Source organism: Myxine glutinosa, chromosome 1, assembly GCF_964187855.1.
Source record: "Myxine glutinosa chromosome 1, kmMyxGlut1.1, whole genome shotgun sequence".
Lineage (NCBI taxonomy): Eukaryota > Metazoa > Chordata > Myxini > Myxiniformes > Myxinidae > Myxine > Myxine glutinosa.
The window spans coordinates 325,401,725-325,429,392 of NC_136261.1; the positions used below are offsets into that span (position 1 = coordinate 325,401,725).

The 27,668-nt window shown below is 48.9% G+C and overlaps 1 protein-coding gene across 2 annotated transcripts in view; it reads right to left on the minus strand.

The window, feature by feature from the left end:
* Positions 1-17,200, minus strand: part of LOC137411481 (small glutamine-rich tetratricopeptide repeat-containing protein beta) — a 33,588-nt gene extending 16,388 nt beyond the window's left edge. The window contains exons 1-3 of one of the 2 annotated variants that reach the window (XR_010981344.2): positions 16,952-17,179; positions 11,745-11,884; positions 11,163-11,244 (exon numbers count right to left, since the gene is read on the minus strand). Coding sequence is in view for 1 of the 2 variants with exons in the window: in XM_068096825.2 (XP_067952926.1) it covers positions 11,163-11,244; positions 11,745-11,884; positions 16,952-17,051 (322 nt within the window). In the remaining variant the exon portion in view is untranslated. Of the gene's footprint in view, positions 1-11,162; positions 11,245-11,744; positions 11,885-16,951 lie in introns of both variants that reach the window. The other variant, XM_068096825.2, reaches the window with a different exon arrangement.
* Between the last annotated feature and the right edge of the window lie 10,468 nt (positions 17,201-27,668).

Genomic DNA, 27,668 nt, shown 5'->3' on the forward strand with positions numbered 1-27,668 from the left:
TTGCCGAGCCACACAATAACGTGTTATCGTAACCAGAATTTTGTGAATCAGGCCACACTTAACTATCTTGTCACTTACATTGCTATTGCATCAGCCCGGTACTCTTCCAACTACATCACAAAGGATAAGAAGGATGAAGTAGTAAGGACAAGCATCATCCCAGGTGTTGTGCATCAAAATACCCATGAAGACAGTTGTATATTGTTGTGGATATGAGAAGTGTTTTTTTATTGTGGTGTAAATTGTTGAAAAAATATCGCCCTCCTTCCTCCAGTTGTGTATAAAGGTCAAAGTGCGTCCCGTAATTAGGTCATAAACAATCACGTTAGCCAATCTTAGATTTCCTCCTTGTTGGTAGTTTATTTCCTTATTCTATGTAGGTTAAGGCTGTGTCTTCCATTAATTGACCCTCCATTGCACCGAATTCAAATAGATAGATCCCCTTTCATTGTCAATAACAAAGCCTCGATTGCCAACTACATTCGCCGCAGCTATTGGGCGGTTTTCACCGCGACTCCATTAGCCACGAGGTGGGCTTGGAGAAGAAGGGGGAGGAGCCGCCGAATCCTGGGCGTGCCCGCCCATCGTCATCAAGGGTGGAGCCAGAGGGCCCGTGCCAACCAATCAGGGCCGAGGCGAGCTCACCGATGGGCGTGTTCTAGAGGCCGGCGGCTTGATCGCCCGCGGCGTTATAAAAAGCGTGCGTGGAAGCCTTGGAGAAGTGGAGTCAGAGATACGGCAGAAGTGCGAAGTGCCAAGTGCCAAGTAGAACAAGTGCCAAGTGCGAAGTGCGAAGTGCGAAGTAGAACAAGTGCCAAGTGCGTAGTGCCAAGTGCGTAGTGCCAAGTGCGTAGTGCCAAGTGCGTAGTGCCAAGCGCGTAGTGCCAAGCGCGTAGTGCCAAGCGCGTAGTGCCAAGTGCGTAGTGCCAAGTGCGTAGTGCCAAGTGCGTAGTGCCAAGTGCGTAGTGCCAAGTGCGTAGTGCCAAGTGCGTAGTGCCAAGTGCGTAGTGCCAAGTGCGTAGTGCCAAGTGCGTAGTGCCAAGTGCGTAGTGCCAAGTGCGTAGTGCCAAGTGCATAGTGCCAAGTGCGTAGTGCCAAGTGCGTAGTGCCAAGTGCGAAAGAACAAGTGCGAAAGAACAAGTGCCAAGTGCCAAGCGCCAAGTAGAACAAGTGCCAAGTGCCAAGTGCGAAGTGCGAAGTGCGAAGTGCGAAGTGCCAAGTGCCAAGTGAGAAGCGCCAAGAGAGAGTTGCGCAGAGGTGCCAAGACAGAGTTCTAAGGAGCAGCTTTGGAGAGCGCACGGTGCACCGGAGGAGCTTCGCCGTGCAGTTTGGAACTGCGGCGGTTTGGCGATCCCAGCTCGAGTATTGACGGCGGCTGTCCGCTTCCAGCCCGACCGATCCCCGCTGAACCTTCCTCCCCCGCCAAGCTATTCCTCCTTCCGATCATTCCTGCCTGCAAATTCCCCATTCGTGTGAGTCCGTCTTTGTTTGTCTTGTCCTTGGGTTTCTAAGTAAGACTGAATAGGTAAGCTAGAATTTTCACTGTGTCTCCTTGATTTCTTCTGTAAATTATTTTATTATCCTTCCTCCTCCTTTGTTTCTTTTGGTTGTAAATAGCAAATAAATTATATTCGTATTTCCTACTTCTGTCTTCCTCTTCTTCACATCCGTGTCGCCTTTGTCTTTTCCCCATTGAATATCTGTGGCACGATTTGGCCCACGTTTAAGGAATCGGGTCTTAGTCATTGTTAATAGTTCGGGCCGCGGCCGCCATCCGCTCGGCAAATCAACACCTTATCCGCGGTCCGTAACAATTGGTGTCTGGGAGTGAGATTCGGACCTGAAGCGCGAATAGCGCGCTCAAAATTACGGGTGGCCCAAAATTTTGTTTTATTTAAAAATCTTAAATTTGGAAATCGTGCCATGGCTGGTCAAGGTGATCGGATGCCAGTGGGGGAAATAGAAGAGGGGTTAGGAGTAACCCAGGACCAGGGGGAAGAAATGGAGGAGAGAAATGATGATGTGGTTGAGGAGGTTTCAGGCGCGCAAGATGGCGCCCTCGCGCACGTGGTTGTGGAGGCGCAAAATGGCGCCTCACACGAGGTTGCGGCAGCCGCGCCCGCAGCACTGGTGGATTCGAACCTTTTTTTTGCTACAAATGGGGGCCCTTATGGAAAAAATGGGTGAGCGAATGAGGGACGAAGCGAGGGCTAATAGTGAGCGATTGGAGGGCCAAATGGGGGTAATGAGGGACGAAGCAAGGGGTACCAGTGAACGTTTAGACAATAAATTGGCGGGGTTAGACAATAAATTTGAGGAGTTAGACAACGGGATAAAAGGGGTGAAAAATGGGTTAACGGGGGTGGAAAATAGAATGGCTGCCCAGGAGAATCAGATAGAAGGGGTGAAAAATGGGTTAGAGGGGTTAGAAAACACAATGAACGACAAATTGCGGGAAGTAGGGGAGCAATCCGCCCGGGAAATCAAACGGATGGGGAACCAGATAGAGGAGGTGAAAATCGGGTTGGAAGGTAAACTGGATGCTCAGAGGGATGAATTGGGACAGATGAGGGCGGCATCTACTAAAGAAATGGAGGAGATGGGGGAGGAAATAAGATGAGGTGTAAGCGAGGAGGTCTCGGGGGTACGCGAGGAGGTAAAGCGAGGTGAGAAGCGTATGGAGAAAGAGGTGAGAAATGGGACGGCAAAGTTACAAGGGGGAATAGAAGATCTGACGCAGGAGGTGGAACAGCTGACGGTGGGACAGACGGAATTAGTGGAGCAGGTACAAAAGAACACTGCGGTACTAGGAGGGTTGAAAGCGACACAAAAAGAACTCAAAAATGACTTGATAGCGACGAAGAGGGAATGTCAGATGGTACGTGAGGGACTGACAACGAGGTTGGACGAGGTGACGGAAGTAATGGAGACAAAGGACCGGGAGGTGAGGACGCACATAGAAACGGTCAAGGTAGCCTTAGAGGACGAAATTGAGGAGACGCACCGGGAAATAAAAGAGGTGAAGCAAAAGTTAGAGGAAGTGGAAGAGGGGGTGAGTGAAATTAAGAAGAGACGGAGGGAAACTAAAAGGGAGATAAGGGAGGAGGTGATGGAATATGTGCAAGGTCGGTGCTCAAATCGTGATGGTGTGCTCGCTAACCAAATAAAGAGTTTGCAGGTGGCGAAGGAGGTGCGGAGACGAGGTGCCGAGGTGAGTGGCGATATACTCGGAAATGTATATGGTGTGAGGGGAGATTCAGTCGGCTTGGGGGGTGGTGTAGACCCGGGTGTTCGTAAGGGACCAATGGTGAAGTGTGCGACAGGTACGGAGTGTATGGACAGAGGAGGTGTGCGAGAATATCCGACTCTGGGGTGTGTGAGGAAAAAGTGCGCGCCGAGGAGTGAGTGTGCTGTCGAGAGTGACTTGGACGTAGCGCGTGTGCGGGGGGGGCACATGGAAGCGCGGAGTGGGGAGTGTCACAGGGGATGTAACGGAAGCATGCACACCTGTGGTGAATGTTACGGAGGGTGTAACGGGAGAGTGTGCGCAAGAGGATGCGCGAGAAAGGTGTGTAACAAAGGAGTGTGTGAGGAAAAAGTGCGCACCGAGGAGTGAGTGTGCTGTCGAGAGTGATTTGGTCGTAGCGCGTGTGCGGGGGGGGGGGGGGGGCACATGGAAGCGCGTCGTGGGGAGTGTTACAGGGGATGTAACGGAAGCATGCACACCTGTGGTGAGTGTTACGGAGGGTGTAACGGGAGAGTGTGCGCAAGAGGATGCGCGAGAAAGGTGTGTAACGGACAGGTGCATGAGGACAGAGTGCGTGGTCGAGGGTAAGGGTGAATGCGTGACCGAGTGTGGTGGTAAGAGTAGTAAGAGTGACACGGAGCGTGAGTTGGTTGTGGCAGGTGAGAGAGGATGTACACCTGGAATGGAAGGATGCACACCTGGAATGGTAGAGCACGTATGGGAATGCACACTGGAGTTGGTAGTGAGGCACGTGGTTGGGTGTGCAAGTGAGAGCACACCTGTGGTTGTCACAGAGGAGGTGACCGAGGAGGGGGCGCGAAGAGGTGTGTTGGTGAGGTGTGCGAACGACGAGTGTGTGCAAAGGTGTGCAGTGGTCAGGTGTGTGACAAAGTCTGTAAGCGGAATGAGTGTACCTGGGTGTGTAAGAGAAGGTGCAATGACGAGGAGCATGGGAACGGCTGGATGTATGAGCAAGGAACGGGCTGCGGGGTGTAAGCATACAAGTGGAGCATCGACGCTAACCGGGTTAGCGGTTAGAGCGACTTATAGCCGAAGCGGGCCTTCGGTGCGTGCCGGGCTTCGTGTGCCGCGGGGACCAGGGGGGATCGTGACCGCGGCGGTTTCGAAAGAACCGCCGTACGCGATCCACGCTGGGCCGCGCTCTGAACGGCCGCGTCCGTGCTCTGCTAGGCGGAACGGGCGGCCCGGTAAGAAGGGTCGTCATGGCGACCCCTTTTTGTTGAGGCGTTCCGGCAGGGCGAGATCGGGCCATTGAACGGCTCTGTGCCGAGATGGTGCGTGGGATCTCGGCCCGGGTAAGCGTCCTTCCCTGCACCGAGTGCCGGACGCATCCAGCCGCCGGCACCAAGCAACCCGCATTCATTGCTTGGCTTTGCGAAGCCGGGCTTTAGAGATGAATTGGCGCACCGAGAGGCTCAAGTGAGTAGACGTGTGATGAGGATAGTGTTTTTGATCCGAAATTTAGAAAAGTGAATAGAATTGGCAGTACTTGGAAAATTTTTGATTGGCTGGAATTTGGTGTGCAAAATTGGTAGTGGAAGATACCCGATGTGATGGGATGGCAACTCTGCCATCCCTCACAACGGGGGCAAATGAGCACTAGGTTTATGGGGTTTGGCAGTGAAAACTAGCCCGGGAGGGTTAGGATATCGTGTGTAGGGACTTAGAGATTGACCATAGGTAACGCTAAGGTTAGGTAGTGACAATGATACCGGTAGTGGGGACATAGAGAGGTTAGTTGGATTATAATGACGAGGGAGCGCAATAGTTTAAAGGGGCGACTGGGAAGCGTAAGTTCCAGAGGGGAGTAGTTAGATGAGATGATGCCGTGTGTGTGAGGATCGAAAGTGTATTGAGCAGGGTATGAGTAAATGATTGTGATTGTGGGTTGTATTGAGATTGCACAGGTGTGCAACTGAACAGGTGTATGGAGCAGTGTATGAGGGAGTGATGGTGATGTGTGTTGTGTTGACCCAAATGGTCCAGGAAGGAAGGAGGGTGCAGGTGGCACCAGGTGAGATTGCACAGGTGTGCAACTGCAGGTGAATGGAGAATGGTTGTGTGGATTACATGGAGTGTGGAATATATGGAGTATGGAATGGATGGTCGTGGAGTAAGTATGGTGGAAACTGTGGAGTGGAGTGGATGGTGCGAAGGTGTGGATGGGGGAAAGGAGGATGGACCCCATCACGAATACCCGGGGAGGGTAGTGTAAGAGTTAGGTCGAGGGTACAGGTAAATTGTGGTTGGATATTGGCATCTGTGGTGCGTGTGGAAGAATGGAGTTTGGATGGGTGCATTCGTGACGTGGAAATGGCTGGGCATGTGGCCTGTTAGTATGTGTAGTTGGTTGAGCACTCCACCACTGTGAGGATGTCGGCCAGGTGAGGCCGCAGGTGGGCTCTGGGAGCCGGTAGAGTTGTTGTGGATGGGGCCCGAGGATGCGGAGGATGGACCCGGGTAGCCCAGTGCCAGAGGGCACCGAGGGGTGACAGAGCCAGGAGGGGCCTTCCCCAGTTAGATAGGTTAGGGTGAGGAGCTAGGTAAGCTCGGGTGGCAACTACAGTGGTGGAGGGGTGCAGGTGGGTAGACCTGCTGGGAGAGCTACACGACTCAGCCCGGAAATTGTGCAACGGCACCGGGAGATGAATCGGGGGAGTGAGACCCCAAATTGATGAAGCACCACAGTTTGGTCAATGGGAATTTGGTTCTTAAAACCGCATAGAGTAAGATGGCCAATGGTTTGGCAGGGAAAGACCCCGGGTAGTGTAAAGTGTGTTAATGTCATTTAGAAGGTAGTTAGGATTAAGAATCTCCTTGCACCATCTGCATCCACTCACCTGAGGTGACAGGACTCCACACCATGCCATGTTTTTATTATTTTATTGTGCAAATGTTTGGAATGTGAGACGCATCACGACGTGGGTGTGATATTGTGCTGATGTTCCATCTCTTCCTCCTTATGAGGATTGATGATGAATTGGGTGATGGCAAATTTTGGTTAGAGGGATTGTGGTGACGAATTTGGTATAGGAGAGATATGGGGAGACGTGACATTAGTGACGAATTTGTAAATGTGTAGATTGTTGTAAATATGGGGTAAGGGCAAGGGTAGAGTAGGTGACAGGGGGGGGTGACGTACGGTAGGGACGAGCTTTTCTCCGCTCCGTCTCCATTCACACCTCGCCTTGCATTGCCTTTATTGATGTGTACCCTTGTGACCTTACCCCTCGCTCATCTGTCTTTCCCCCCCCCCCCTTGTCTCCCACACGAGGACTGTGCGCCACTGGGCACCGAGGAGAGCGTGCGTGAGTCCGCCATTGGGCGCCCGAAACTCTCGCAACCACAGCTGTCTGCATCGATGCACCACCTTATGGACCACATGTCTGTGGCTGAGCACCACTTATGGACCCCATGGGTTGGGGCATGGCCCCTCTGCTGGAACCGGCCATGAAGGCTCGAGATCTTGCTGGCGGACCTTGGCCACAGGGCACCTATGCCCCACAGGTGAACCATACATAGTCGGCCCCCTGTGGGCCATAAATAAAAGCAATGGACACGTTTGGTGCATTTTATTTTATGTGCAAATAGGCCGCCAGCAAAGAAGATGACAACACCAGGAAGATAACAATAGCCAGCAGAGGGAGCCGAAGAGCAAGACCAGCACCAGGGTTTGTTGTTTTTATTTTTATTGAACTGTGGTGACTGTGCACCGATTGGTGCTTGATGGTGTATTGGTGCGTTGTTGGGTGCTTCGTGGTGCGTCGATGCAGAGCAGACTGTCTCCCCCCCAAAAGAACAATCACAGGTCCTGGGTTGCGTTTTGTAAATAAAATAACGTCGTTGTAAATAATGCGCCCCCACCGTAAGTGTTTTAGTTTGAAGACCATTCCGCAATTCGGTTAGTTGTGGGCGTGAATCTGTTAGGCAGGGTGCAATGGAGCAGCGGGACATATTTATTTATGTTTTAAAACTGTCACACTCAGGGTCAGGTTAAATGTAGAGGGAACTACACCTACGTGCCACACTAAACATAAAGGTAATAGGCCCGGGACGTGCCTAAGAGGAGGGTGCAGTGTTGTGGATATGAGAATTGTGTTTTTTTATTGTGGTGTAAATTGTTGTAAAAATATCGCCCTCCTTCCTCCAGTTGTGTATAAAGGTCAAAGTGCGTCCCGTAATTAGGTCATAAACAATCACGTTAGCCAATCTTAGATTTCCTCCTTGTTGGTAGTTTATTTCCTTATTCTATGTAGGTTAAGGCTGTGTCTTCCATTAATTGACCCTCCATTGCACCGAATTCAAATAGATAGATCCCCTTTCATTGTCAATAACAAAGCCTCGATTGCCAACTGCATTCGCCGCAGCTATTGGGCGGTTTTCACCGCGACTCCATTAGCCACGAGGTGGGCTTGGAGAAGAAGGGGGAGGAGCCACCGAATCCTGGGCGTGCCCGCCCATCGTCATCAAGGGTGGAGCCAGAGGGCCCGTGCCGACCAATCAGGGCCGAGGCGAGCTCACCGATGGGCGTGTTCTAGAGGCCGGCGGCTTGATCGCCCGCGGCGATATAAAAAGCGCGCGCGGAAGCCTTGGAGAAGTGGAGTCAGAGATACGGCAGAAGTGCGAAGTGCCAAGTGCCAAGTAGAACAAGTGCCAAGTGTGAAGTGCCAAGTAGAACAAGTGCCAAGTGCGAAAGAACAAGTGCGAAGTGCGAAGTGCCAAGTGAGAAGTGCGAAGTGCCAAGTGCGAAATGCCAAGTAGAACAAGTGCCAAGTGCGAAGTGCCAAGTGCGAAGTGCCAAGTGCGAAGTGCCAAGTGCCAAGTGCCAAGTGCCAAGTGCCAAGTGCCAAGTGCCAAGTGCCAAGTGCCAAGTGCCAAGTGCGAAGTGCGAAGTGCGAAGTGCGAAGTGCCAAGTGCGAAGTGCCAAGTGCGAAGTGCGAAGTGCCAAGTGCGAAGTGCCAAGTGCCAAGTGCGAAGTGCCAAGTGCCAAGTGCGAAGTGCCAAGTGCGAAGTGCCAAGTGCGAAGTGCCAAGTGCCAAGTGCCAAGTGCCAAGTGCCAAGTGCCAAGTGCCAAGTGCGAAGTGCGAAGTGCGAAGTGCCAAGTGCGAAGTGCCAAGTGCGAAGTGCGAAGTGCGAAGTGCGAAGTGCCAAGTGCCAAGTGCGAAGTGCCAAGTGCGAAGTGCGAAGTGCCAAGTGCCAAGTGCGAAGTGCCAAGTGCCAAGTGCGAAGTGCCAAGTGCGAAGTGCGAAGTGCCAAGTGCGAAGTGCCAAGTGCGAAGTGCCAAGTGCGAAGTGCGAAGTGCCAAGTGCCAAGTGCCAAGTGCCAAGTGCCAAGTGCCAAGTGCCAAGTGCCAAGTGCGAAGTGCGAAGTGCGAAGTGCCAAGTGCCAAGTGCGAAGTGCCAAGTGCCAAGTGCGAAGTGCCAAGTGCCAAGTGCCAAGTGCCAAGTGCCAAGTGCCAAGTGCCAAGTGCCAAGTGCCAAGTGCCAAGTGCCAAGTGCCAAGTGCCAAGTGCCAAGTGCCAAGTGCCAAGTGCCAAGTGCCAAGTGCCAAGTGCCAAGTGCGAAGTGCCAAGTGCCAAGTGCGAAGTGCCAAGTGCGAAGTGCCAAGTGCGAAGTGCCAAGTGCCAAGTGCCAAGTGCCAAGTGCCAAGTGCCAAGTGCGAAGTGCGAAGTGCGAAGTGCCAAGTGCGAAGTGCCAAGTGCGAAGTGCGAAGTGCCAAGTGCGAAGTGCCAAGTGCCAAGTGCGAAGTGCCAAGTGCGAAGTGCGAAGTGCCAAGTGCGAAGTGCCAAGTGCGAAGTGCCAAGTGCGAAGTGCCAAGTGCCAAGTGCCAAGTGCCAAGTGCCAAGTGCCAAGTGCCAAGTGCGAAGTGCGAAGTGCGAAGTGCCAAGTGCGAAGTGCCAAGTGCGAAGTGCCAAGTGCCAAGTGCGAAGTGCCAAGTGCCAAGTGCGAAGTGCCAAGTGCCAAGTGCGAAGTGCCAAGTGCGAAGTGCGAAGTGCCAAGTGCCAAGTGCCAAGTGCCAAGTGCCAAGTGCCAAGTGCCAAGTGCCAAGTGCCAAGTGCCAAGTGCCAAGTGCCAAGTGCGAAGTGCGAAGTGCGAAGTGCGAAGTGCGAAGTGCCAAGTGCGAAGTGCGAAGTGCCAAGTGCCAAGTGCCAAGTGCCAAGTGCGAAGTGCCAAGTGCGAAGTGCGAAGTGCCAAGTGCGAAGTGCCAAGTGCCAAGTGCGAAGTGCCAAGTGCCAAGTGCCAAGTGCCAAGTGCCAAGTGCCAAGTGCGAAGTGCGAAGTGCGAAGTGCCAAGTGCGAAGTGCCAAGTGCGAAGTGCCAAGTGCCAAGTGCCAAGTGCCAAGTGCCAAGTGCGAAGTGCCAAGTGCCAAGTGCGAAGTGCCAAGTGCCAAGTGCGAAGTGCCAAGTGCGAAGTGCCAAGTGCCAAGTGCGAAGTGCCAAGTGCGAAGTGCGAAGTGCCAAGTGCGAAGTGCCAAGTGCCAAGTGCCAAGTGCCAAGTGCCAAGTGCGAAGTGCCAAGTGCCAAGTGCCAAGTGCCAAGTGCGAAGTGCCAAGTGCCAAGTGCCAAGTGCGAAGTGCGAAGTGCCAAGTGAGAAGCGCCAAGAGAGAGTTGCACAGAGGTGCCAAGACAGAGTTCTAAGGAGCAGCTTTGGAGAGCGCACGGTGCACCGGAGGAGCTTCGCCGTGCAGTTTGGAACTGCGGCGGTTTGGCGATCCCAGCTCGAGTATCGACGGCGGCTGTCCGCTTCCAGCCCGACCAATCCCCGCTGAACCTTCCTCCCCCGCCAAGCTATTCCTCCTTCCGATCATTCCTGCCTGCAAATTCCCTATTCGTGTGAGTCCGTCTTTGTTTGTCTTGTCCTTGGGTTTCTAAGCAAGACTGAATAGGTAAGCTAGAATTTTCACTGTGTCTCCTTGATTTCTTCTGTAAATTATTTTATTATCCTTCCTCCTCCTTGGTTTCTTTTGGTTGTAAATAGCAAATAAATTATATTCGTATTTCCTACTTCTGTCTTCCTCTTCTTCACATCTGTGTCGCCTTTGTCTTTTCCCCATTGAATATCTGTGGCACGATTTGGCCCACGTTTAAGGAATCGGGTCTTAGTCATTGTTAATAGTTCGGGCCGCGGCCGCCATCCGCTCGGCAAATCAACACCTTATCCGCGGTCCGTAACAATATTAAGTATTTGGATTTCTTTGAAAACGAAGCTCATTCTCAAGAGAACAAATAGACTGCTAAAAGACTATCAATTTATAACCCCTGCTAGCTCATTCATGACCTTCAAGAAAGGGGTAAACTTCAAACCCCACTTGGCTTCTAAGGCCTGTAGTAGAGCTGCCATACACACATGGAGATATAGATGAATACACGACACAACTCATGATTGTTAAACGAGACAAACATAGCCCCTGGGTAAGGGGGGTGGGAGAATTGCTGTCACTTCCCGGGGCACTCTGGGAACCAGTGACGTGTCACAACAGTGGTGCATCCTTTCTCACCTCACTCAGCGGGGAATTTCCCAAGGAGGATTTTCCTCCTCCCCATGGACACCAACCTATGGGGATTGTCCGTGTTCTTATCCTTTTAAATGCTAAACGCCAGTCGAGGAAGCAGCATGTACCATTTTAAAACTCTTTGGCATGACTCAAGCAGGGTTCGAACTGCCGACCTCTCAAACTTGGAGTGGACGCTCTAACTCATTACACCGCCGAATCGAGAGAATTGACACAGATGAAATAAAAGATACTCATTGTATTGCACAAACAAAACTGTCCTCTTGCAATCTTATGCCGTATCTTGCACAAGATACTATGGGTCAAAGAGAGGTCATTCGGCCTGAGCGAGAGAGTTTGGGACCTTGAAAAAAACATGATGGGAAATAATCACTGATCCTACCTTGATTCTTGAGTTTCTCTGCCTTGGTCCTATCCGCAGGAGGGACAGAGTCACTTTCAACAATGCCCCCATTCATCAATACCTGACATGGATGCCAGCACAGGCGGCAGAAGGGGAAGGGGCAGAGAGGCAGAAGGGGAGGGTGGGGGTCAGATAATTCTTCTACAGGACAACAACAAGAGGAAATATTTGAGCAAATATTCATGCAAATTCATCATTCGCGCAAATTCATCATTCGCGCAAATTCATCATTCGCGCAAATTCATCATTCGCGCAAATTCATCATTCGCGCAAATTCATCATTCGCGCAAATTCATCATTCGCGCAAATTCATCATTCGCGCAAATTCATCATTCGTGCAAATTCATAATTCGTGCAAATTCATCATTCGTGCAAATTCATAATTCATACAAATTCATCATTTGTGCAAATTCATCATTCGCGCAAATTCATAATTCGTGCAAATTCATCATTCGCGCAAATTCATCATTCGTGCAAATTCATCATTCGTGCAAATTCATCATTCGCGCAAATTCATCATTCGTGCAAACATCCACGCAGAAGGTCGATTGTGTCAGTTACCTCCGGTCTCACAATCCCATGCAAAGCAGCCGGTTCTTTCTGCATCGCATCTCTGAAGGCCTCCAACAGGGGTGTAGAAATGCTCAGATGCTTATCGTGGGCACCAATTCCAAATACATTTTCCAAGCACTGTATGGCCACTGCGCACGCACAAAAAGCCCCAAGCACATCTGCCTGTACATCTCCGAATGAAAACTAAACACTTAAGAGTCATTTCTAATTCATCGAAATCCAACTTTAGCTTAGTTCTCACTAATGTTTGTGGGATCTTTTAGGGAAGATCATAATCTCCAATTTTACTTTCAAAACGTATCGATTTGGAAGTGTAAAATTTCCAATCCAACGTGCAATGAAAAATAATAATACAAGATTAATTCATGAAATTATTACTTTAACTATTAAAATACCGTGTGGGTTGTTTAGGATTAGTGTTGCAATATGAGTCATTTAATGGGCCAATTGAGTACACGTACAACAATGGATAACAAAATAAACTAGAACGGCACTCGGTAGAGCGCAAACCTTCACCAGGCTGAACAGTTTACGTTTTGTATCCCACTGATAGGCCGGATCTGGATTCGAACTGGAACCAAAATCGAATTGGCTTGTTGTTGACGCCTCACCAACTGATTGAACAAGTTTTATCATAACTCAACAACTTTTTGAAATACCCTGCTTTATATATATTTTTTAATCCCTTACACTCAATGGTGAAGTATCACTTTAAAACACCCCGGATCTGGATCCGTATCTTCGCCAAAATCAAATCAATTATACAGGCTTGTCACACACCTCTAACCTATCCACCAAGTTTCGGCCTCTAACCTATCCCACCCTCGGTGTCCGTCCACAACTTTTTGAGATATCGTGTTTGGCCCTATCTCTCAATGTTGAAGAATCACTTAAAAACATTCCAGAAGACGGATCTGGATCTGGATCTTCACTAAAATCTAATCAAATCGTTGTGGTCACATACCCATCTTGGCCACCAAATTTCGGCTGAACATGTCCACAACCTTTTGAGATATTCTGTTCACAGTAGACAGGCAGAGGTAAAAACATAACCTTTGCTCACCTTTGGTGGTGGAAGTATTGAACACAGTGCAGTGTCAGGAAAAAGTCCATCAAATAGATGGATTATTGGATAGTTGTAAGTAAACTATAAGAATAAAGTTTAAAGGTAGTTAGAAAAAGTGGGGATGGTGGTTATGAAAATTGGTGGTCATATACCTATCACAAATAATGTAAATGTTAACCTCCACCACCACATAAACACTAGTCTGATTAATTCCCTCCCTCACCCTTCCCAACCTTGCGTGAAGTGAGTACACTTTGTAAACATCTCCAAAATTTAACTGCATCGCCATCTGGAACATCCCCTGCAGTTTCGGCGAAGAAAAACAGGGCTCAAAATGAACCTTTTTAAGGAGGATGGACCGGATGTGTTCTGATGTCTGATCCCCAAATCAGGATGTACTTGGCAAAAAAAAAAAAAAGAAGGATTTACACTCCTCTTTATATGTAAGAAGAAGAAGAAGAAGCACTCCTTTCCAGACGAATATGATTGCTGAGGCAGTTTTTTCCTTGGCTTGGAGGGACAATTCTGGACGAGTCGCTACACCGACGGAGGATGCTTGAATGGCTCATTCTTACCAGTAAGCTGGTACTCATTTTACTAATCTCAGAAGAATGACAGGCTGAGTCAACTCACCTGGTGTTATTTGATGGCAATACCTGGTGTTGGCCGAATGGTTAGGGCGGCGGGCTTGGGATCCCAAGGTCCTGAGTTCGAATCCCGTTGAATTAATGGATCTTTACTCCCCAAACTTTGGACCTTTACTTGTCTCTTATTTACCAACCGATTGCTCTGAAACCCAATAAGCCCTTCTACTTGATGGTTCGCACAATCGCTCGGGCTTCAATTCATCGATTTCGGACCTTTGGGGGATCCCAGAGGGTAGGAGGGACTGAAACTTCGGATCCCTACCAGACCCTTATAATACAAACCGATTGCTCTGAAACCCGATCTAGCTCCTCTACTCCGTTGTCTGCAGGATCGCTCGTTGTGAGATTTTTCGATTTCGGATCAGAGGGACTCCCCGGGGTTATGGGACAGGTAGGTCCCCCACAAATCAGCACAGCTCTGAGCTACACCCTCAGGTGACGACAATCAGCCCACTCGGGGCTATTTATTGTTCCATAAACAGGGCCTAAGCCATAGCCTTCAATTGCAGAATGGCCTGGAAATGTTGGGAAAATGTTCCGACAGTCATCACCATAGTTGTCCAGCTTTTCCCCCTCCATCGTGAGCCAGTCACCAGGATCAAAGACTCGACAGGCATTCAAAGGTCTGTTCCTGCCAAAGTTGTCTTTGGATCGCTTTCCAAGATGCTCTGTATCACCTTGACTGCCTTCTGCCGTGCAGGTCTTGGTTCAACACCCTCTTATTCTTTCTCTCTACCTCAGCTATAACTAATCTTCTCTCCGAATGATCTTTCCTTCATGTGTCTCAATTACACAATCTGCCATTTTGCTTTCAAAGTGATTACCCAACCAGCTCTGCAGTTTTGTGAATATGGAATACACTCCCTCTCACAACAACACTCAGTACCTCCCACCCAAGCTACCCTCAGTTCCTCACGCTACCACCCCAACCCTATACCCTCAGCGTCTCATCCACCCAACTCAATCCATTCTCATCGTTTCAACCTCCCACCCCAACCCTCCCACAGGCACCTTAACATCCCACCCCAATCCTCCCACAGCACCTTAACGTCCCACCCCAACCCCAACCCTCCCACAGCACCTTAACCTCCCACCCCAATCCTCCCACAGCACCCCAACGTCCCACCCCAACCCCAACCCTCCCACAGCACCTTAACCTCCCACCCCAATCCTCCCACAGCACCTTAACGTCCCACCCCAACCCCAACCCTCCCACAGCACCTTAACCTCCCACAGCACCTTAACCTCCCACAGCACCTTAACGTCCCACCCCAACCCTAACCCTCCCACAGCACCTTAACCTCCCACCCCAATCCTCCCACAGCACCTTAACCTCCCACCCCAACCCTCCCACAGCACCTTAACCTCCCACCCCAACCCTCCCACAGCACCTTAACCTCCCACCCGAACCCTCCCACAGCACCTTAACCTCCCACCCAAATCCTCCCACAGCACCTTAACGTCCCACCCCAACCCTCCCACAGCACCTTACCCTCCCACAGCACCTTAACCTCCCACCCAAATCCTCCCACAGCACCTTAACCTCCCACCCCAATCCTCCCACAGCACCTTAACCTCCCACCCCAACCCTCCCACAGCACCTTAACCTCCCACCCCAATCCTCCCACAGCACCTTAACCTCCCACCCTAACCTGCCCTCAAGTGCGTCATCGTTCCACCCTCAGCATCTGATCCTCCCACCCAAATACACCCTGAGTTTCTCACCCTGACTGCAATCCATTCTCAGTGTGGCTTGGGATGGGAGTACGAGACACTGAGGGTGTCTCACCCTTGAACCCCAATCCATTTTCCCAAACCATCCTCAGTGTCTCATCATCCCATCCCAACCCACCCTCAGTCTCACCCTTCCACCCCTCCCCACCCTGTGTCTCACCGTCCCACTCTGACCTTCCTCAGTGTCTCATCCTCCCATCCCAACCTCGATGTCTCATCCCATTCCAACCCACCCTTGGTGTCTCACCATCCCATCTTCGGTGTCTCATCATCCCATCCCAATCCATCCTTCCACTCCTCCCCATCCTCAGTGTCTCACCTTCGCACTCCAACCTTCCTCAGTGTCTCATCCTCCCATCCCAACCCACCCTCGGTGTCTCATCCTCCCACCCCAACCCACCCTCGGTGTCTCATCCTCCCATCCCAACCCACCCTCGGTGTCTCATCCTCCCATCCCAACCCACCATCGGTGTCTCATCCTCCCATCCCAACCCAACCCACCCTCGGTGTCTCATCCTCCCATCCCAACCCACCATCGGTGTCTCATCCTCCCATCCCAACCCACCCTCGGTGTCTCATCCTCCCATCCCAACCCACCATCGGTGTCTCATCCTCCCATCCCAACCCACCCTCGGTATCTCATCCTCCCATCCCAACCCACCCTCGGTGTCTCATCCTCCCATCCCAACCCACCATCGGTGTCTCATCCTCCCATCCCAACCCACCCTCGGTGTCTCATCCTCCCATCCCAACCCACCACCGGTGTCTCATCCTCCCATCCCAACCCACCACCGGTGTCTCATCCTCCCATCCCAACTCACCCTTGGTGTCTCATCCTCCCATCCCAACCCACCCTCGGTGTCTCATCCTCCCATCCCAACCCACCCTCGGTGTCTCATCCTCCCATCCCAACCCACCCTCGGTGTCTCATCCTCCCATCCCAACCCACCCTCGGTGTCTCATCCTCCCATTCCAACCCACCCTCAGTCTCATCCTCATCCTCCCATCCCAACCCACCCTTGGTGTCTCATCCTCCCATCCCAACCCACCCTCAGTGTCTCATCCTCCCATCCCAACCCACCCTCGGTGTCTCATCCTCCCATTCCAACCCACCCTCGGTGTCTCATCCTCCCATCCCAACCCACCCTTGGTGTCTCATCCTCCCATCCCAACCCACCCTCGGTGTCTCATCCTCCCATCCCAACCCACCCTCGGTGTCTCATTCTCCCATCCCAACCCACCCTTGGTGTCTCATCCTCCCATCCCAACCCACCACCGGTGTCATCATCCCATCCCATCCCACCACCGGTGTCTCATCCTCCCATCCCAACTCCTTATCAGTCAGCTGTGGCTCATCCTCTCATCACAACATCACTATCTCATCCTCCATTCCCAACCCATCCTCAGTGTGTCACTCTCACCCTCCCACCACAACACAACCTTCCCAGAGCCCCGCATCTTCCATCCAACCCTCCCTCAGCAGCACCTTGTCATCCACACCAACATTTCCTCCCGATGGGGGGGCACTCTCCCGACCTCAACCACCCTTTCCCTCCTGATGTGGCGAGGCACATCACATTCCAATTCCAACCTTCCTCTCCCCATTTCATGTACTGTATACTCAAAAGCTCCTCACCCGTTTCGAGCTCATCTTGAAGACTCTCCATATGCCCTTCTCACCCCTTTCCCCATTCATTCCCAAGACCTGGCGACACCACGTCGACAAAGACACAAACGGCCGGACGAACCTTCGGCGCTCTCCTGCGCATCCTTGGAGAGCCCGCCAGTCCGACGATGATCAGTCAGGAATCCGAGCACGGCAAAGGCGAGACGCTGCTCGTCCGACATTCCCGCGGAACCGCACGATGGACGTGTCCAGCACAGGCGGCAACGATGGTGACGCGATGACTTCAAATAAGAGATTTATAACGTGTTAAAACGTCACTCGTCGAGAATGACGCTCGCGCTCCACGCGCCGTTACAATTGTCCGTCTCGCGCCAACCAGCACCAGTCACCTGCGCTCTGCAGGGAGCGCGAGAGAGCCGTTAAATTCGAACCGGTGTTTAAACCGAGCAGCCATGATACCGGTAACCCGCACACTTGACCACACAACAAGTCGCCTTCGTTGCCTCGAACGGCAACACACAGCATCGTGCCGAAAAGCGCCCGACCTGCCGGGCACCGAGTTCGCTCTTGTCATACACCACCTATCACGACGCCGCCTGCTACATCGCTCCACCGGACAGAGACAACGCAGGGATAACTGGACACTGGACAACCGAGTCCGACAACGGTTCCTGTAAGTGAATAACGATGTACGTAAAGGACAATAATCATGGATGTTTAATCGCCGTTGGTTCTTGACGTTTAACCAATCGTTCGTTGGCACCAACAGCCCTGTGCAGGTGATCGTGATCTGCAAACATTTGGTACTGGTACTGAGTAGTGAGTGGTACTGGTAGGTACTATATCGATGCAGAATTAATTGTCGAAAGCTCGATTGGAGGTTTTATAACGAAATTGTCCGCAGAGTAAATGGAGTTCTGAGCTTCCATTTGCGAGTGTGGAATGTGTGATCCCTAAATGAGTGGTGTGATAATGTGCGGCGACTTATAATAATTATGGACTATTATCATTTATGTAACTTTTTGCTCTCGCGCGTGCTTCGGATAACCACAAAATAGCAGTGGTGTTCAATCTGCGGCCATTGCGGCTTCATACGGTTCATACCCTGTGGTTAATCTAGGCTCTTGGGCTTTTTGATGGTTTACTTGCTCGTTCAAAAGACCAAAAGCAAAGTTCTTATGACGTCATGTATATCTATATGCAGCGGCGAAGTGATGGTTTGTGGCGCTCGGGGCGAAGGTCAAAAATTATGCCCCCTGCAGGCACTGACGTAGTCAGGAATTCCTATTGGGGGGCTGTATGAAAGAGCTTAAGCTTCCCCAGCGGTTATATTAATGGTTCGAATCCGGTAGTGGACTGAATCGGTAATGGACTGAGAAACATAACGGCAGCAACAAAACAACAAGCACAACAACAACTGTCACCAACCTTCCTTCCCTCCCTCCCTGCGCTGCTCCTTCAGCCACGCCTCCCTGCACATGAACCAACGTCTTTGTTCAACCACACGGAGGTTTGAAATCCTGCCTAACTCAACGCATACATGCTTTAATTACGACACAATAGGAAGGGAGCTAATCTTTACATTTAATAAGAAATAACTGACGACTGCAGGCTACATGGTGTCGTGTAATTAACTAGAGGGGGGTGTTCTTTATTGCAAAACCATAACAATATGTATATGTAAATGTATATGTACTAGGGCGTGCCCGCACGTACATGCTTGCCCGTACGTGCGTGCAAAAAAACATGCGTGCAAACAACAACAACAACAAAAAACTTTGAAACCACGTGGCAGTAACGACCACAGAACCCCCCCCCCCCCACCTCTATTTACATGAAATGGTTTGGTCCATTCGCAAAGCCAAAGCGAACGGCTTGCGAGTACGGTGACCATACCTTGGGAACCACTTGTCCGATTAATTTCAAACCTTGAAAAGGCACATCCTCGGGTCCCCAGCAATATACCTGGCAAGTTTCAAGTATATCGGACCGGTAGTTGTCGAGAAACAGCGGTCGCATACAGACAGACACACAGAGATTACTGGAATTATAGAGAGATATGTAAATTCCGGTCTTGCTGGCGAGGGTTCGTTTATTCTCAGCTCTCTACGCTATCCATCGAAATCGAAGTTAAGTAATTGTTCCCATTTGTATTTTCGTTATAACTGTATTTATTTTATGGTGTATATATTGTCTCCCGACGAAGATTTTCGGTGCAAATCTTTCATACCTGTATTGAAAATCGTGTTAATTCGTGTCGTGTCTTGAGGCCTTGTACAGTGTACACTGTACAACCTTGAGGCCTTGTTTTTCTCTCAGCAGTCCGTCGTTTGTGATCCAATAACTTTCGTTCTCTGTTTTCCCAGTCTTTTCACCCCATAGCCTACTTCCTTATGTAAATCTCAACTCAAAAAAAACAAAAAAAAAACATTTCCTTCTCTGTTCTCATTCATTTATTCATTCTTATTCGTTCGTTCGTTCTTCGACCACGTGTTTCTCCCCCATTTCCCCAGATAGATTGTCAAATTTCAACTCGTTATTTTATCGTCCATGCGTTATTGTTTGATTATAGTTAGTTTTGGTTTGAATTTCCTGTAACTCGTAATTAATTAATCGTGTTCTGCTCCTCGTGTGCGGCCTTGTAGTTGTACCCCCGTCGGTGTTTGTTAACTTAAGCGTGTTCTGCTTGGCTCTTAGTTTTTTCCCTTCTACCCCGAACATAATACTCTGTCTCACGTTCTAAATCCCCACCCCCCACCCCCCCCCCCCCAAAAAAAAAAAACCATTTTTTCCCCTTTCTCCACGTGTACTGTTGTCTCATCCTGTATTTTCTGTCCAGGTGTGCTGTTCGCCCCGCCCCCATTATCTCCTTGCCATCCACAGTTTGCCCTGTTCACGTGACTCGTGGTGGTCTCTCTCGGCTCTCCCCCCGTTGGTATTTTGTGCATATAAGATTGTTCACGGTTCTGTTTAAATATTATTTAAATATGTTTAACCTTTCCCCTTCAGTGTTTTACTCAGTGGTATTTTACAACACGCTGTTTTTCTTCCTATTTAAAAGGCTTTTCTCAATTTCCTCTCCAACTCATTCCACTTCAAAAAAAAGAAATTCAATATCTTATACGTCTCCCTCACTACATGGTCTAAATTCACATTCATTCCATCCCTCCTCCATCGTTCTGAATCGGATTGCAAACTTGAAAATCACAACAAACCCAATTTGTTTTCAATGTTCGTCTTTCATTAATCATCCACTTTCTAAACTCCCCTCTTGCCCTTCCCATCCAAATCCCCCCCCTTGCACCTACACTCCTAAACTCCCCCCTTGCCCCTCCACTCCTGAACTCCCCCCTTGCCCTTCCTCTCCTAAACTCCCCCCTTGCCCCTCCCCTCCAATCCCCCCCCTTGCCCCTCCCCTCCAAATCCCCCCCTTGCCCCTCCACTCCTGAACTCCCCCCTTGCCCTTCCCCTCCAAAACTCCCCCCTTTCCCCTCCCCTCCAAATCCCCCCCTCGCCCCTACACTCCTAAACTCCCCCCTTGCCCCTCCACTTCTAAACTTCCTCCTTGCCCCTTCCCTCCTAAACTCCCCCCTTGCCCCTCCCCTCCTAAACTCCACCCTCACTCCTCCCCTTCAAAACTCCCCCCCAACCCCTCCCATTCAAATCTCCCCCCATACCATTCCTTTCCAATTCTCCCTCCTCCTCAAAGCTGCCTCCTCCCCACTTCGTCTCCCTTCTATCTCATACCTCCACCCCCCCCAACCTTTTACTTTCCTCTGCCCCCCCTCAAACAACCCCTCACTGTGCCTCATCCCTTCACCATCAAACCTTTCATCCTCCTCATCCTTCCCTTTCTTGGAACTCTTCTGCAATCTCTGACACACTATCAACTGCTCTCCCTACCTCCCCCTCTCATCCTTCATCTTACCCTACTCCTCCCCTCCCCTGTCCTGTACTCGATGCTCCCCCTCTCTCTTCATTAACGGTATGGACCTCAAACATCCGGGGCCTTCGCTCAAACCTGACTGATCTCTCCATACAGGTTGCTTCTGACAATCCAGACTTGATCTGCTTAACAGAGACTTTCCTCCTTCAAGATGTCTCTGATTCCTTAATATCTCTTCCTGGTTACTCCCTCCTCCGGTATGATAGACCTGAGCCTCGGCCTGGTGGTGGGGTGGCTATCTTTATCAAAAACTCTCTTCCTCACTCTCCTTGCACTGCCCTCTCTCCTCCTCACCCCCAGGAGTACCTCTGGCTACGGCTTCCTCTCCGCTCCCACCTTTTGTTCATATGTGTTCTGTACCGTCCCCCAAACAGTGATGACTCTATCTACATTTCACTGTCTGACAAGATGGACCAACTTCTATCCACTCATCCCAACTCTCTCTTCCTCATATGTGGTGACTTCAACTGTCATCATGCCACCTGGTTGGGTGTGGGTTCCTCTCTCACCAGTCATGGCACCTCAGCAAAGGACTTCTGTGACTCACTGGGATTGACACAATCTGTCAATTTCCCGACCCAGATCTCAGCCAATGGAGTATCTTCTCTTCTAGACTTGGTTATGACAAACTTCCCTGCTAATGTCTGCTGCTCTTCTTCTGCTCCAATCGGTTCTTCTGATCATGTGCTTCTCAAAGTGGACATCTCTCTGGCCATTCTCAGAGAGCCTCCTCAGCGTCGATGAGTCTGGCATTTCACTCAGGCCGACTGGGACGGTTTTCAAGCAGCCATCAATCGTCTGGATTGGTCTCCCATCTCCACTGCCTCTGACATCAATTCTTCCTGGGAATTCTTCCAAAGCAAACTGATCTCTCTCATGCACAGATTTATCCCATCTCGCCTTCAGTTGTCTTACCCTTCCTCCCGTCCATGGTACACTGAATCTTGTGGTGAGGCAGTTGCCCTGAAACAACTTGCCTTTGCCTCTTGGAAGGCTAATCCAACTGAAGGCAATCTCAGTTCCTTCCACCAAGCTCGGAACAAGTGTGTGTCTACCCTCAGGAGTGCCAGGAAGCACTATCTCTCCTCACTCAAGAATGAACTCTCAAACCTGTCTCCTTCCTCCAAATCCTGGTGGCGTCTGGTCAAATCCGTTTCTGGTGTTTGTTCCCCCTCCATCCCCTCCCTTACCTCAAATGGCCACACAGTTGACATCGCACGTGACAAAGCCGAATGCCTCAACTCTGTGTTTGCCTCAAAATCCTTCGTCCCAAACCCATCTCTCTCTGTTCCCACCTTTCCCAGTCGAACCCAACTGCTCCTGGACTCTGTGTCCTTCTCTCCTGACAAGGTGGAGGAGTTTTTGTCAAACCTCGACTCTGATTCTGCAACTGGACCAGGCGGCATCAGCCCACGGGTCCTAAAATCCTGCTCTGCTGCTCTATCTCACCCTCTCTCTGTTCTTTTCACCCTATCTTTTGCTCAAGGTCATCTGCCAGCATCCTGGAAATCAGCAAACATTACCGCTTTACACAAAAAAGGTGCAAAAACAGATCCTTGCAACTACAGACCAATCAGCCTGCTCCCAATTATCAGCAAAGTCATGGAATCCATCATTGCTTCGGATATGAAATCTTTCCTCTTCTCCAATGGCTTGATCTCTGATCATCATTTTGGTTTCAGACCAGGTCACTCTACTCTGGACATGCTGCTTCTGCTGTCTCAACAATGGATGGAGGTCCTCAATGCCAAATAGGAAATCAGAGCTGTCTCCCTTGACATATCACGTGCCTTCAATATGGTCTGGCACCCAGCTCTGCTCACCAAACTCTGCTCCTATGGTATCCATGGAAATCTCCATGCATGGCTTGCGGACTTCCTCTCTGGTCGTCGTCAACGTGTGGCCCTGAATGGATTTCTCTCATCTCCCCTCCCTGTTCAGGCTGGAGTTCCCCAAGGCAGTGTGCTGGGCCCTGTGCTTTTTCTGGTCTTTATCAATGATCTCTCCGACTCTCTGGAAAATCCTCTCTATCTCTTTGCTGATGACTCCACTCTCTGCCGCTCCATTCCTCTTCCCGCAGATCGGCAGTCTGCAGCCTCCTCACTCTCTAAAGACCTGGACAAAATCACAGACTGGTCAGACAAGTGGAACATGTCTTTCAAGCCTGACAAATCTCACACTCTTACTATGTCTCTCCGAAAAGATCAACTGGACAACCCTCCCATCTACTTTCTCAACAATCCTCTCCAAGAAGTTCTGTCGCTCAAGCTTTTGGGTCTCACTATCTGCCATGATCTTTCTTGGGAAAACCACATTTCCAAGCTGGCCTCCAAAGCCAGTCGCCGACTGGGCATCCTCCGTCGTGCGAAGTCCTTCCTAGGCACACCTGAGCTCCTCACCACATACAAGGCTTTCATCCGCAGCTCAATGGAATACTGTTCTCCCCTATGGGCTGGTGCTCCTGCCTCACACCTGGCTTGGCTTCACGCTGTTGAATCCAAAGCTTTCAGAATCATTGGAATCTCCCGCGATGAAGCTATCTCTGAGGGCCTTTCACTCACTCACCGCAGGCAGGTCGGTGGTCTTTCTGTCTTCTACCGACTCCTCTCCGGCCTTGCTCCCCCAGCTCTCTCTGTGCTCTGTCCCCCAAATATTCCTACAGGTCGCACAAGATCTGCCAGCCACCCTCTGATGGTTAAACTGCCGAAATCTCGGCTCTCTGCTCACCTTCACTCTTTCATTCCTCTTTTCTCCCGCCTCTGGAACAAACTCCCACACTCACTTCAATCACACTCCTCCCTCCAGGTCTTTAAAACAGCTGTTCACCACCATCTCTTATCTTCCCCCATACAAAACCTTGATCTTTTCTACCCCCACTAATTCACCACAGATCCACCTTGTTTGAAATTCCAACTTCTTTCCTGGAAGTCCTGGCAGTGTCCATATGTTTTATACCTCTTCCACCCCCCCCCCCCTTCCCATGCCTCCCCCCCAAAGCCCTCTCCCTCCCACAGTTCTCTTGATGTCTCCATGTCTCTCGGTCCCTGCTCTCAAATGTTGTGTTTGTGTCCTTCCCCCTCTCTCTAACGCTCCCGATGTTATTTGTTTTATGTGTCTGTTTATCTTTCTGTGTGATTAATGTTCGCTCTTTCACGAGCCTCGATCTTGTATACAAAAAAAACAAAAAAAACAAAAAAAAAAAGTATATGTGTATGTATATGTATTTTTTTTATATATTATATATATATATATATATATAAAAAATATATATATATATATATATATATATATATATATATATATATATATATATATATACATGTTTTTTGTTGTATATATGTGTTGTGTTGTGTTGTCTTGTCATTGAACTACTCCCTCAAACTTTTGTGAAATCGTACCAAACTTCTCGTATGCACTTATCTCTCCGGTCGGTATGTCCTAAGAGTATTCTTTTTTGAAAAATGTTCCTATTTTTTATTTTTTATTTTTTGGAATTTTTTTGGGAACATTTTTTTTTTTCAATTTAAGTTTTCAACTTCAATTGTTTATAAAATGCAATATCACGTATATTACAAATACATTTGTGCATTATGATTGCTTGAATTATGATTGGTGTCAACCATGACAAAACAGCAACTCAGGTACAGTCATTTATCTGTATATCTACATATCTGGGCAGTGTCTGTTGTCACTGAACTACTCCCTGAAATTTTTGTTTCCGTGGTTGTGAAGTGTTTTTAATAACGTGGTGGTGGTTTTTAATCACGTGGTGGTGAGATATATTGAATTATGTGGTGGTGAGGTGTTTTTAAATGACGTGGTGGTGAGGTCTTTTGAATTACGTGATGGTGAGGTGTTTTGAATTACATGGTGAAGAGGTGTTTTAAATTACGTGATGGTGAGGTCTTTTGAATTACGTGATGGTGAGGTGTTTTGAATTACATGGTGAAGAGGTGTTTTAAATTACGTGATGGTGAGGTGTTTTGAATTACTTGGTGGTGAGGTGTTTTGAATTACGTGATGGTGAGGTGTTTTGAATTACTTGGTGGTGAGGTGTTTTGAATTACGTGATGGTGAGGTGTTTTGAATTACTTGGTGGTGAGGTGTTTTTAATTATGTGGTGGTGAGGTGTATTAAATTACGTGATGGTGAGGTGTTTTGAATTACATGGTGATGAGGTGTTTTAAATTACGTGATGGTGAGGTGTTTTGAATTACTTGGTGGTGAGGTGTTTTGAATTACTTGGTGGTGAGGTGTTTTAAATTATGTGGGGGTGAGGTGTTTGAAATTACGTGGTGGTGAGGTAAAATCGGCTCAAACTTCCAGTCTGCACCTACCCCTCCCCGATGTATGTGCTGAGGGGATTTTTTTTTCATTGTTTTTTTTTAAACCAAAATCTTCAAGCAAAATTGCTTATTAAAATGTAATATCACAAAGACTACTAATAAATTTGTGCAAAATAATTGTTTGTATTATGATTGGTGTAAAATGTAAATCATGACAACACACCAATTCAGGTGCAGTCATTATCCTCAGCTAAAGTAAGCCCGTTCCTCTGTAACGACGCGTGGTGAGGCGAGCGTAGCGAGTCGAGCCAAGCTAATATATATATATATATATATATATATATATATATATGATTGGTGTGTTGATATACAGATTGATATACAGATACAGAATGACTGATATACATGCCTGCTGTTTTTGTAGACTCAGAAGAAGACCTTTGTTGGTCGAAAGCTTGTCGAATTAAAGATCGAAGCCCTGAAGCTACGTCCGCGTCTTATTCAATCTCCCGATTATTTATTCAATGCAAATGAGACGCCCTGCTCGTACTGTGGAGTTTCTACTATTTCTCACAGTTATATATATATATATATATATATATATATATATATATATATATATATATATATATATATATATATATATATATATATATACATACTGTATATATATATATATACTGTATATGTATATATATATATACTGTATATATATATATATACTGTATATGTATATATATATATATACTGTATATATATATATATATATATATATACTGTATATATATATATATATATATATATATATATATATATATATATATATATATATATATATATATATATATATATATATATATATATATATATATATATATATATATATATTATTGTTACTGTTTTCCGCCGCCCTTCCTACCCTTACCAAGGGGGGGATTAAGCCCCTTGTTCTTTCTGGGCCGGGGTAACCGAGACCTGAAACGCCTCTTCCGGGCAAACGCAAGGTCGGGTTTCGGGACCAAGTCTCGCACGTACCTAAATACCTGCGCCGCCACGAAAGCGGGAAAGCAAGCCTCGCACGAGCCACGTGTAATTTGAGTACACTGAGCGGACTGCGTACCACGTGGTCTGGGCAGTTTTCCAGTATTGGAACCCGATTCGAGCGGTTCTATTCGTACCACGCTTACTCAATGATGGAAGGGACGACACGGTCGAATAAAGGAATAACAGGATTTAATTACTATTATTTACACAATGTACAATTCGGTAGAAAGCAGACACAGAGCAGAACTTAGTCAGTCTTATATTAATCCCAGACACGGGCCTGGTCACACTGACAAAGGGGAATTGCAGGCAGGATGCTGTTCACGCGCTGCCTTGGTCGTCCAGGAACAGCGGCCCGGCGAGCTCTCCACGGTCCCAGCACATCCCGCGAAGATGGCAAGCAGGTGGTGGAAAGGATCCTCGTAGCGCGTCTCTCGAACAAAAGGGCAGATGAGGCAGGAAGGTGGGAGGGAATGTACGCGTCTCTCGGCGGCTTTCCACAGCACATTGAGTCACCAGCGCACTATCACTCACGTAACCCAATGCAATAGAGGCTCAGCCTCAAGCTCAACCGAGCGTCACTTTAATACGAGCGCTTATACTTGGTTCATGCGTGTCTTTTCTCCGATCTCGTAACTCTCATCAATACTCGAGCCTCCCCGCACTCAACTCCTGCTGCTCTGCTGACCTCAACTCTTCTGCTGCCAACCGCCCTTGGGGGCTTTGCATGACGGGTTGTATTTGCCACGCCATGAGCCTTCTTGAATGTTCCAAATACGCCCTGTAACGCATTGACGCAGCCACTCCCTTTGAGCCCTGATTGGCGGCTCGTGCTTACCGTCAGCTTTCTTCGCTGTCCTCATTCGGTCTCGACTCGACCTGCTAGGCCCGCCTCGTGTCAATTCGCGCCAAAAAGCCAAAGGCAGCACAAAGAGACGTAAGAGGCATAAGGCAATGGAAGCGGCATAAGGCAATGGAAGAATGAAAAGGACCTACTCTCATTATTCTACTCAACGCAAAACTAACACAGGAAAAGGACTATTCTCACACATACTCTGAAATAACTGAACTATCGCGAGGCTACGTGTTGTTGTGTGACTAAGCTATGAGGGGGAAATTTAACCTTTATTGTACAAAACTCAAAACCGCAACACTACCCCTCTCCCTCGTCAGACTCGTCCCCGAGTCGAACCTAACAAAAATGGAACGACTGGTTTTGAGAATGATCTGGAAAATTACTTTTACTTTTACATGTGACATATAGATGTGGTTCCCTCTAACATTTACTCTAACCCGTGGGTGCGACAGTTTTAAAACACTAAATATGTCCCCCCTAATGCGTTGAGTAGCTACTCTAACAGAATCACGCCCACAATTAACCGTATCCGGAATTTGTCAAACTAAGCATATAGCCGGTGGGCAGCATTTTTATATACAAGCACAAAAAAAACTTAACCTTATTTAACCTCGGCGCAACAGTTCTATGACCCAGGACCTGTCCTTTTTGGAAAGAAGATTGGAGGGGAGAGAAAGTACAGCAAAACACAAAAACACACTCATAA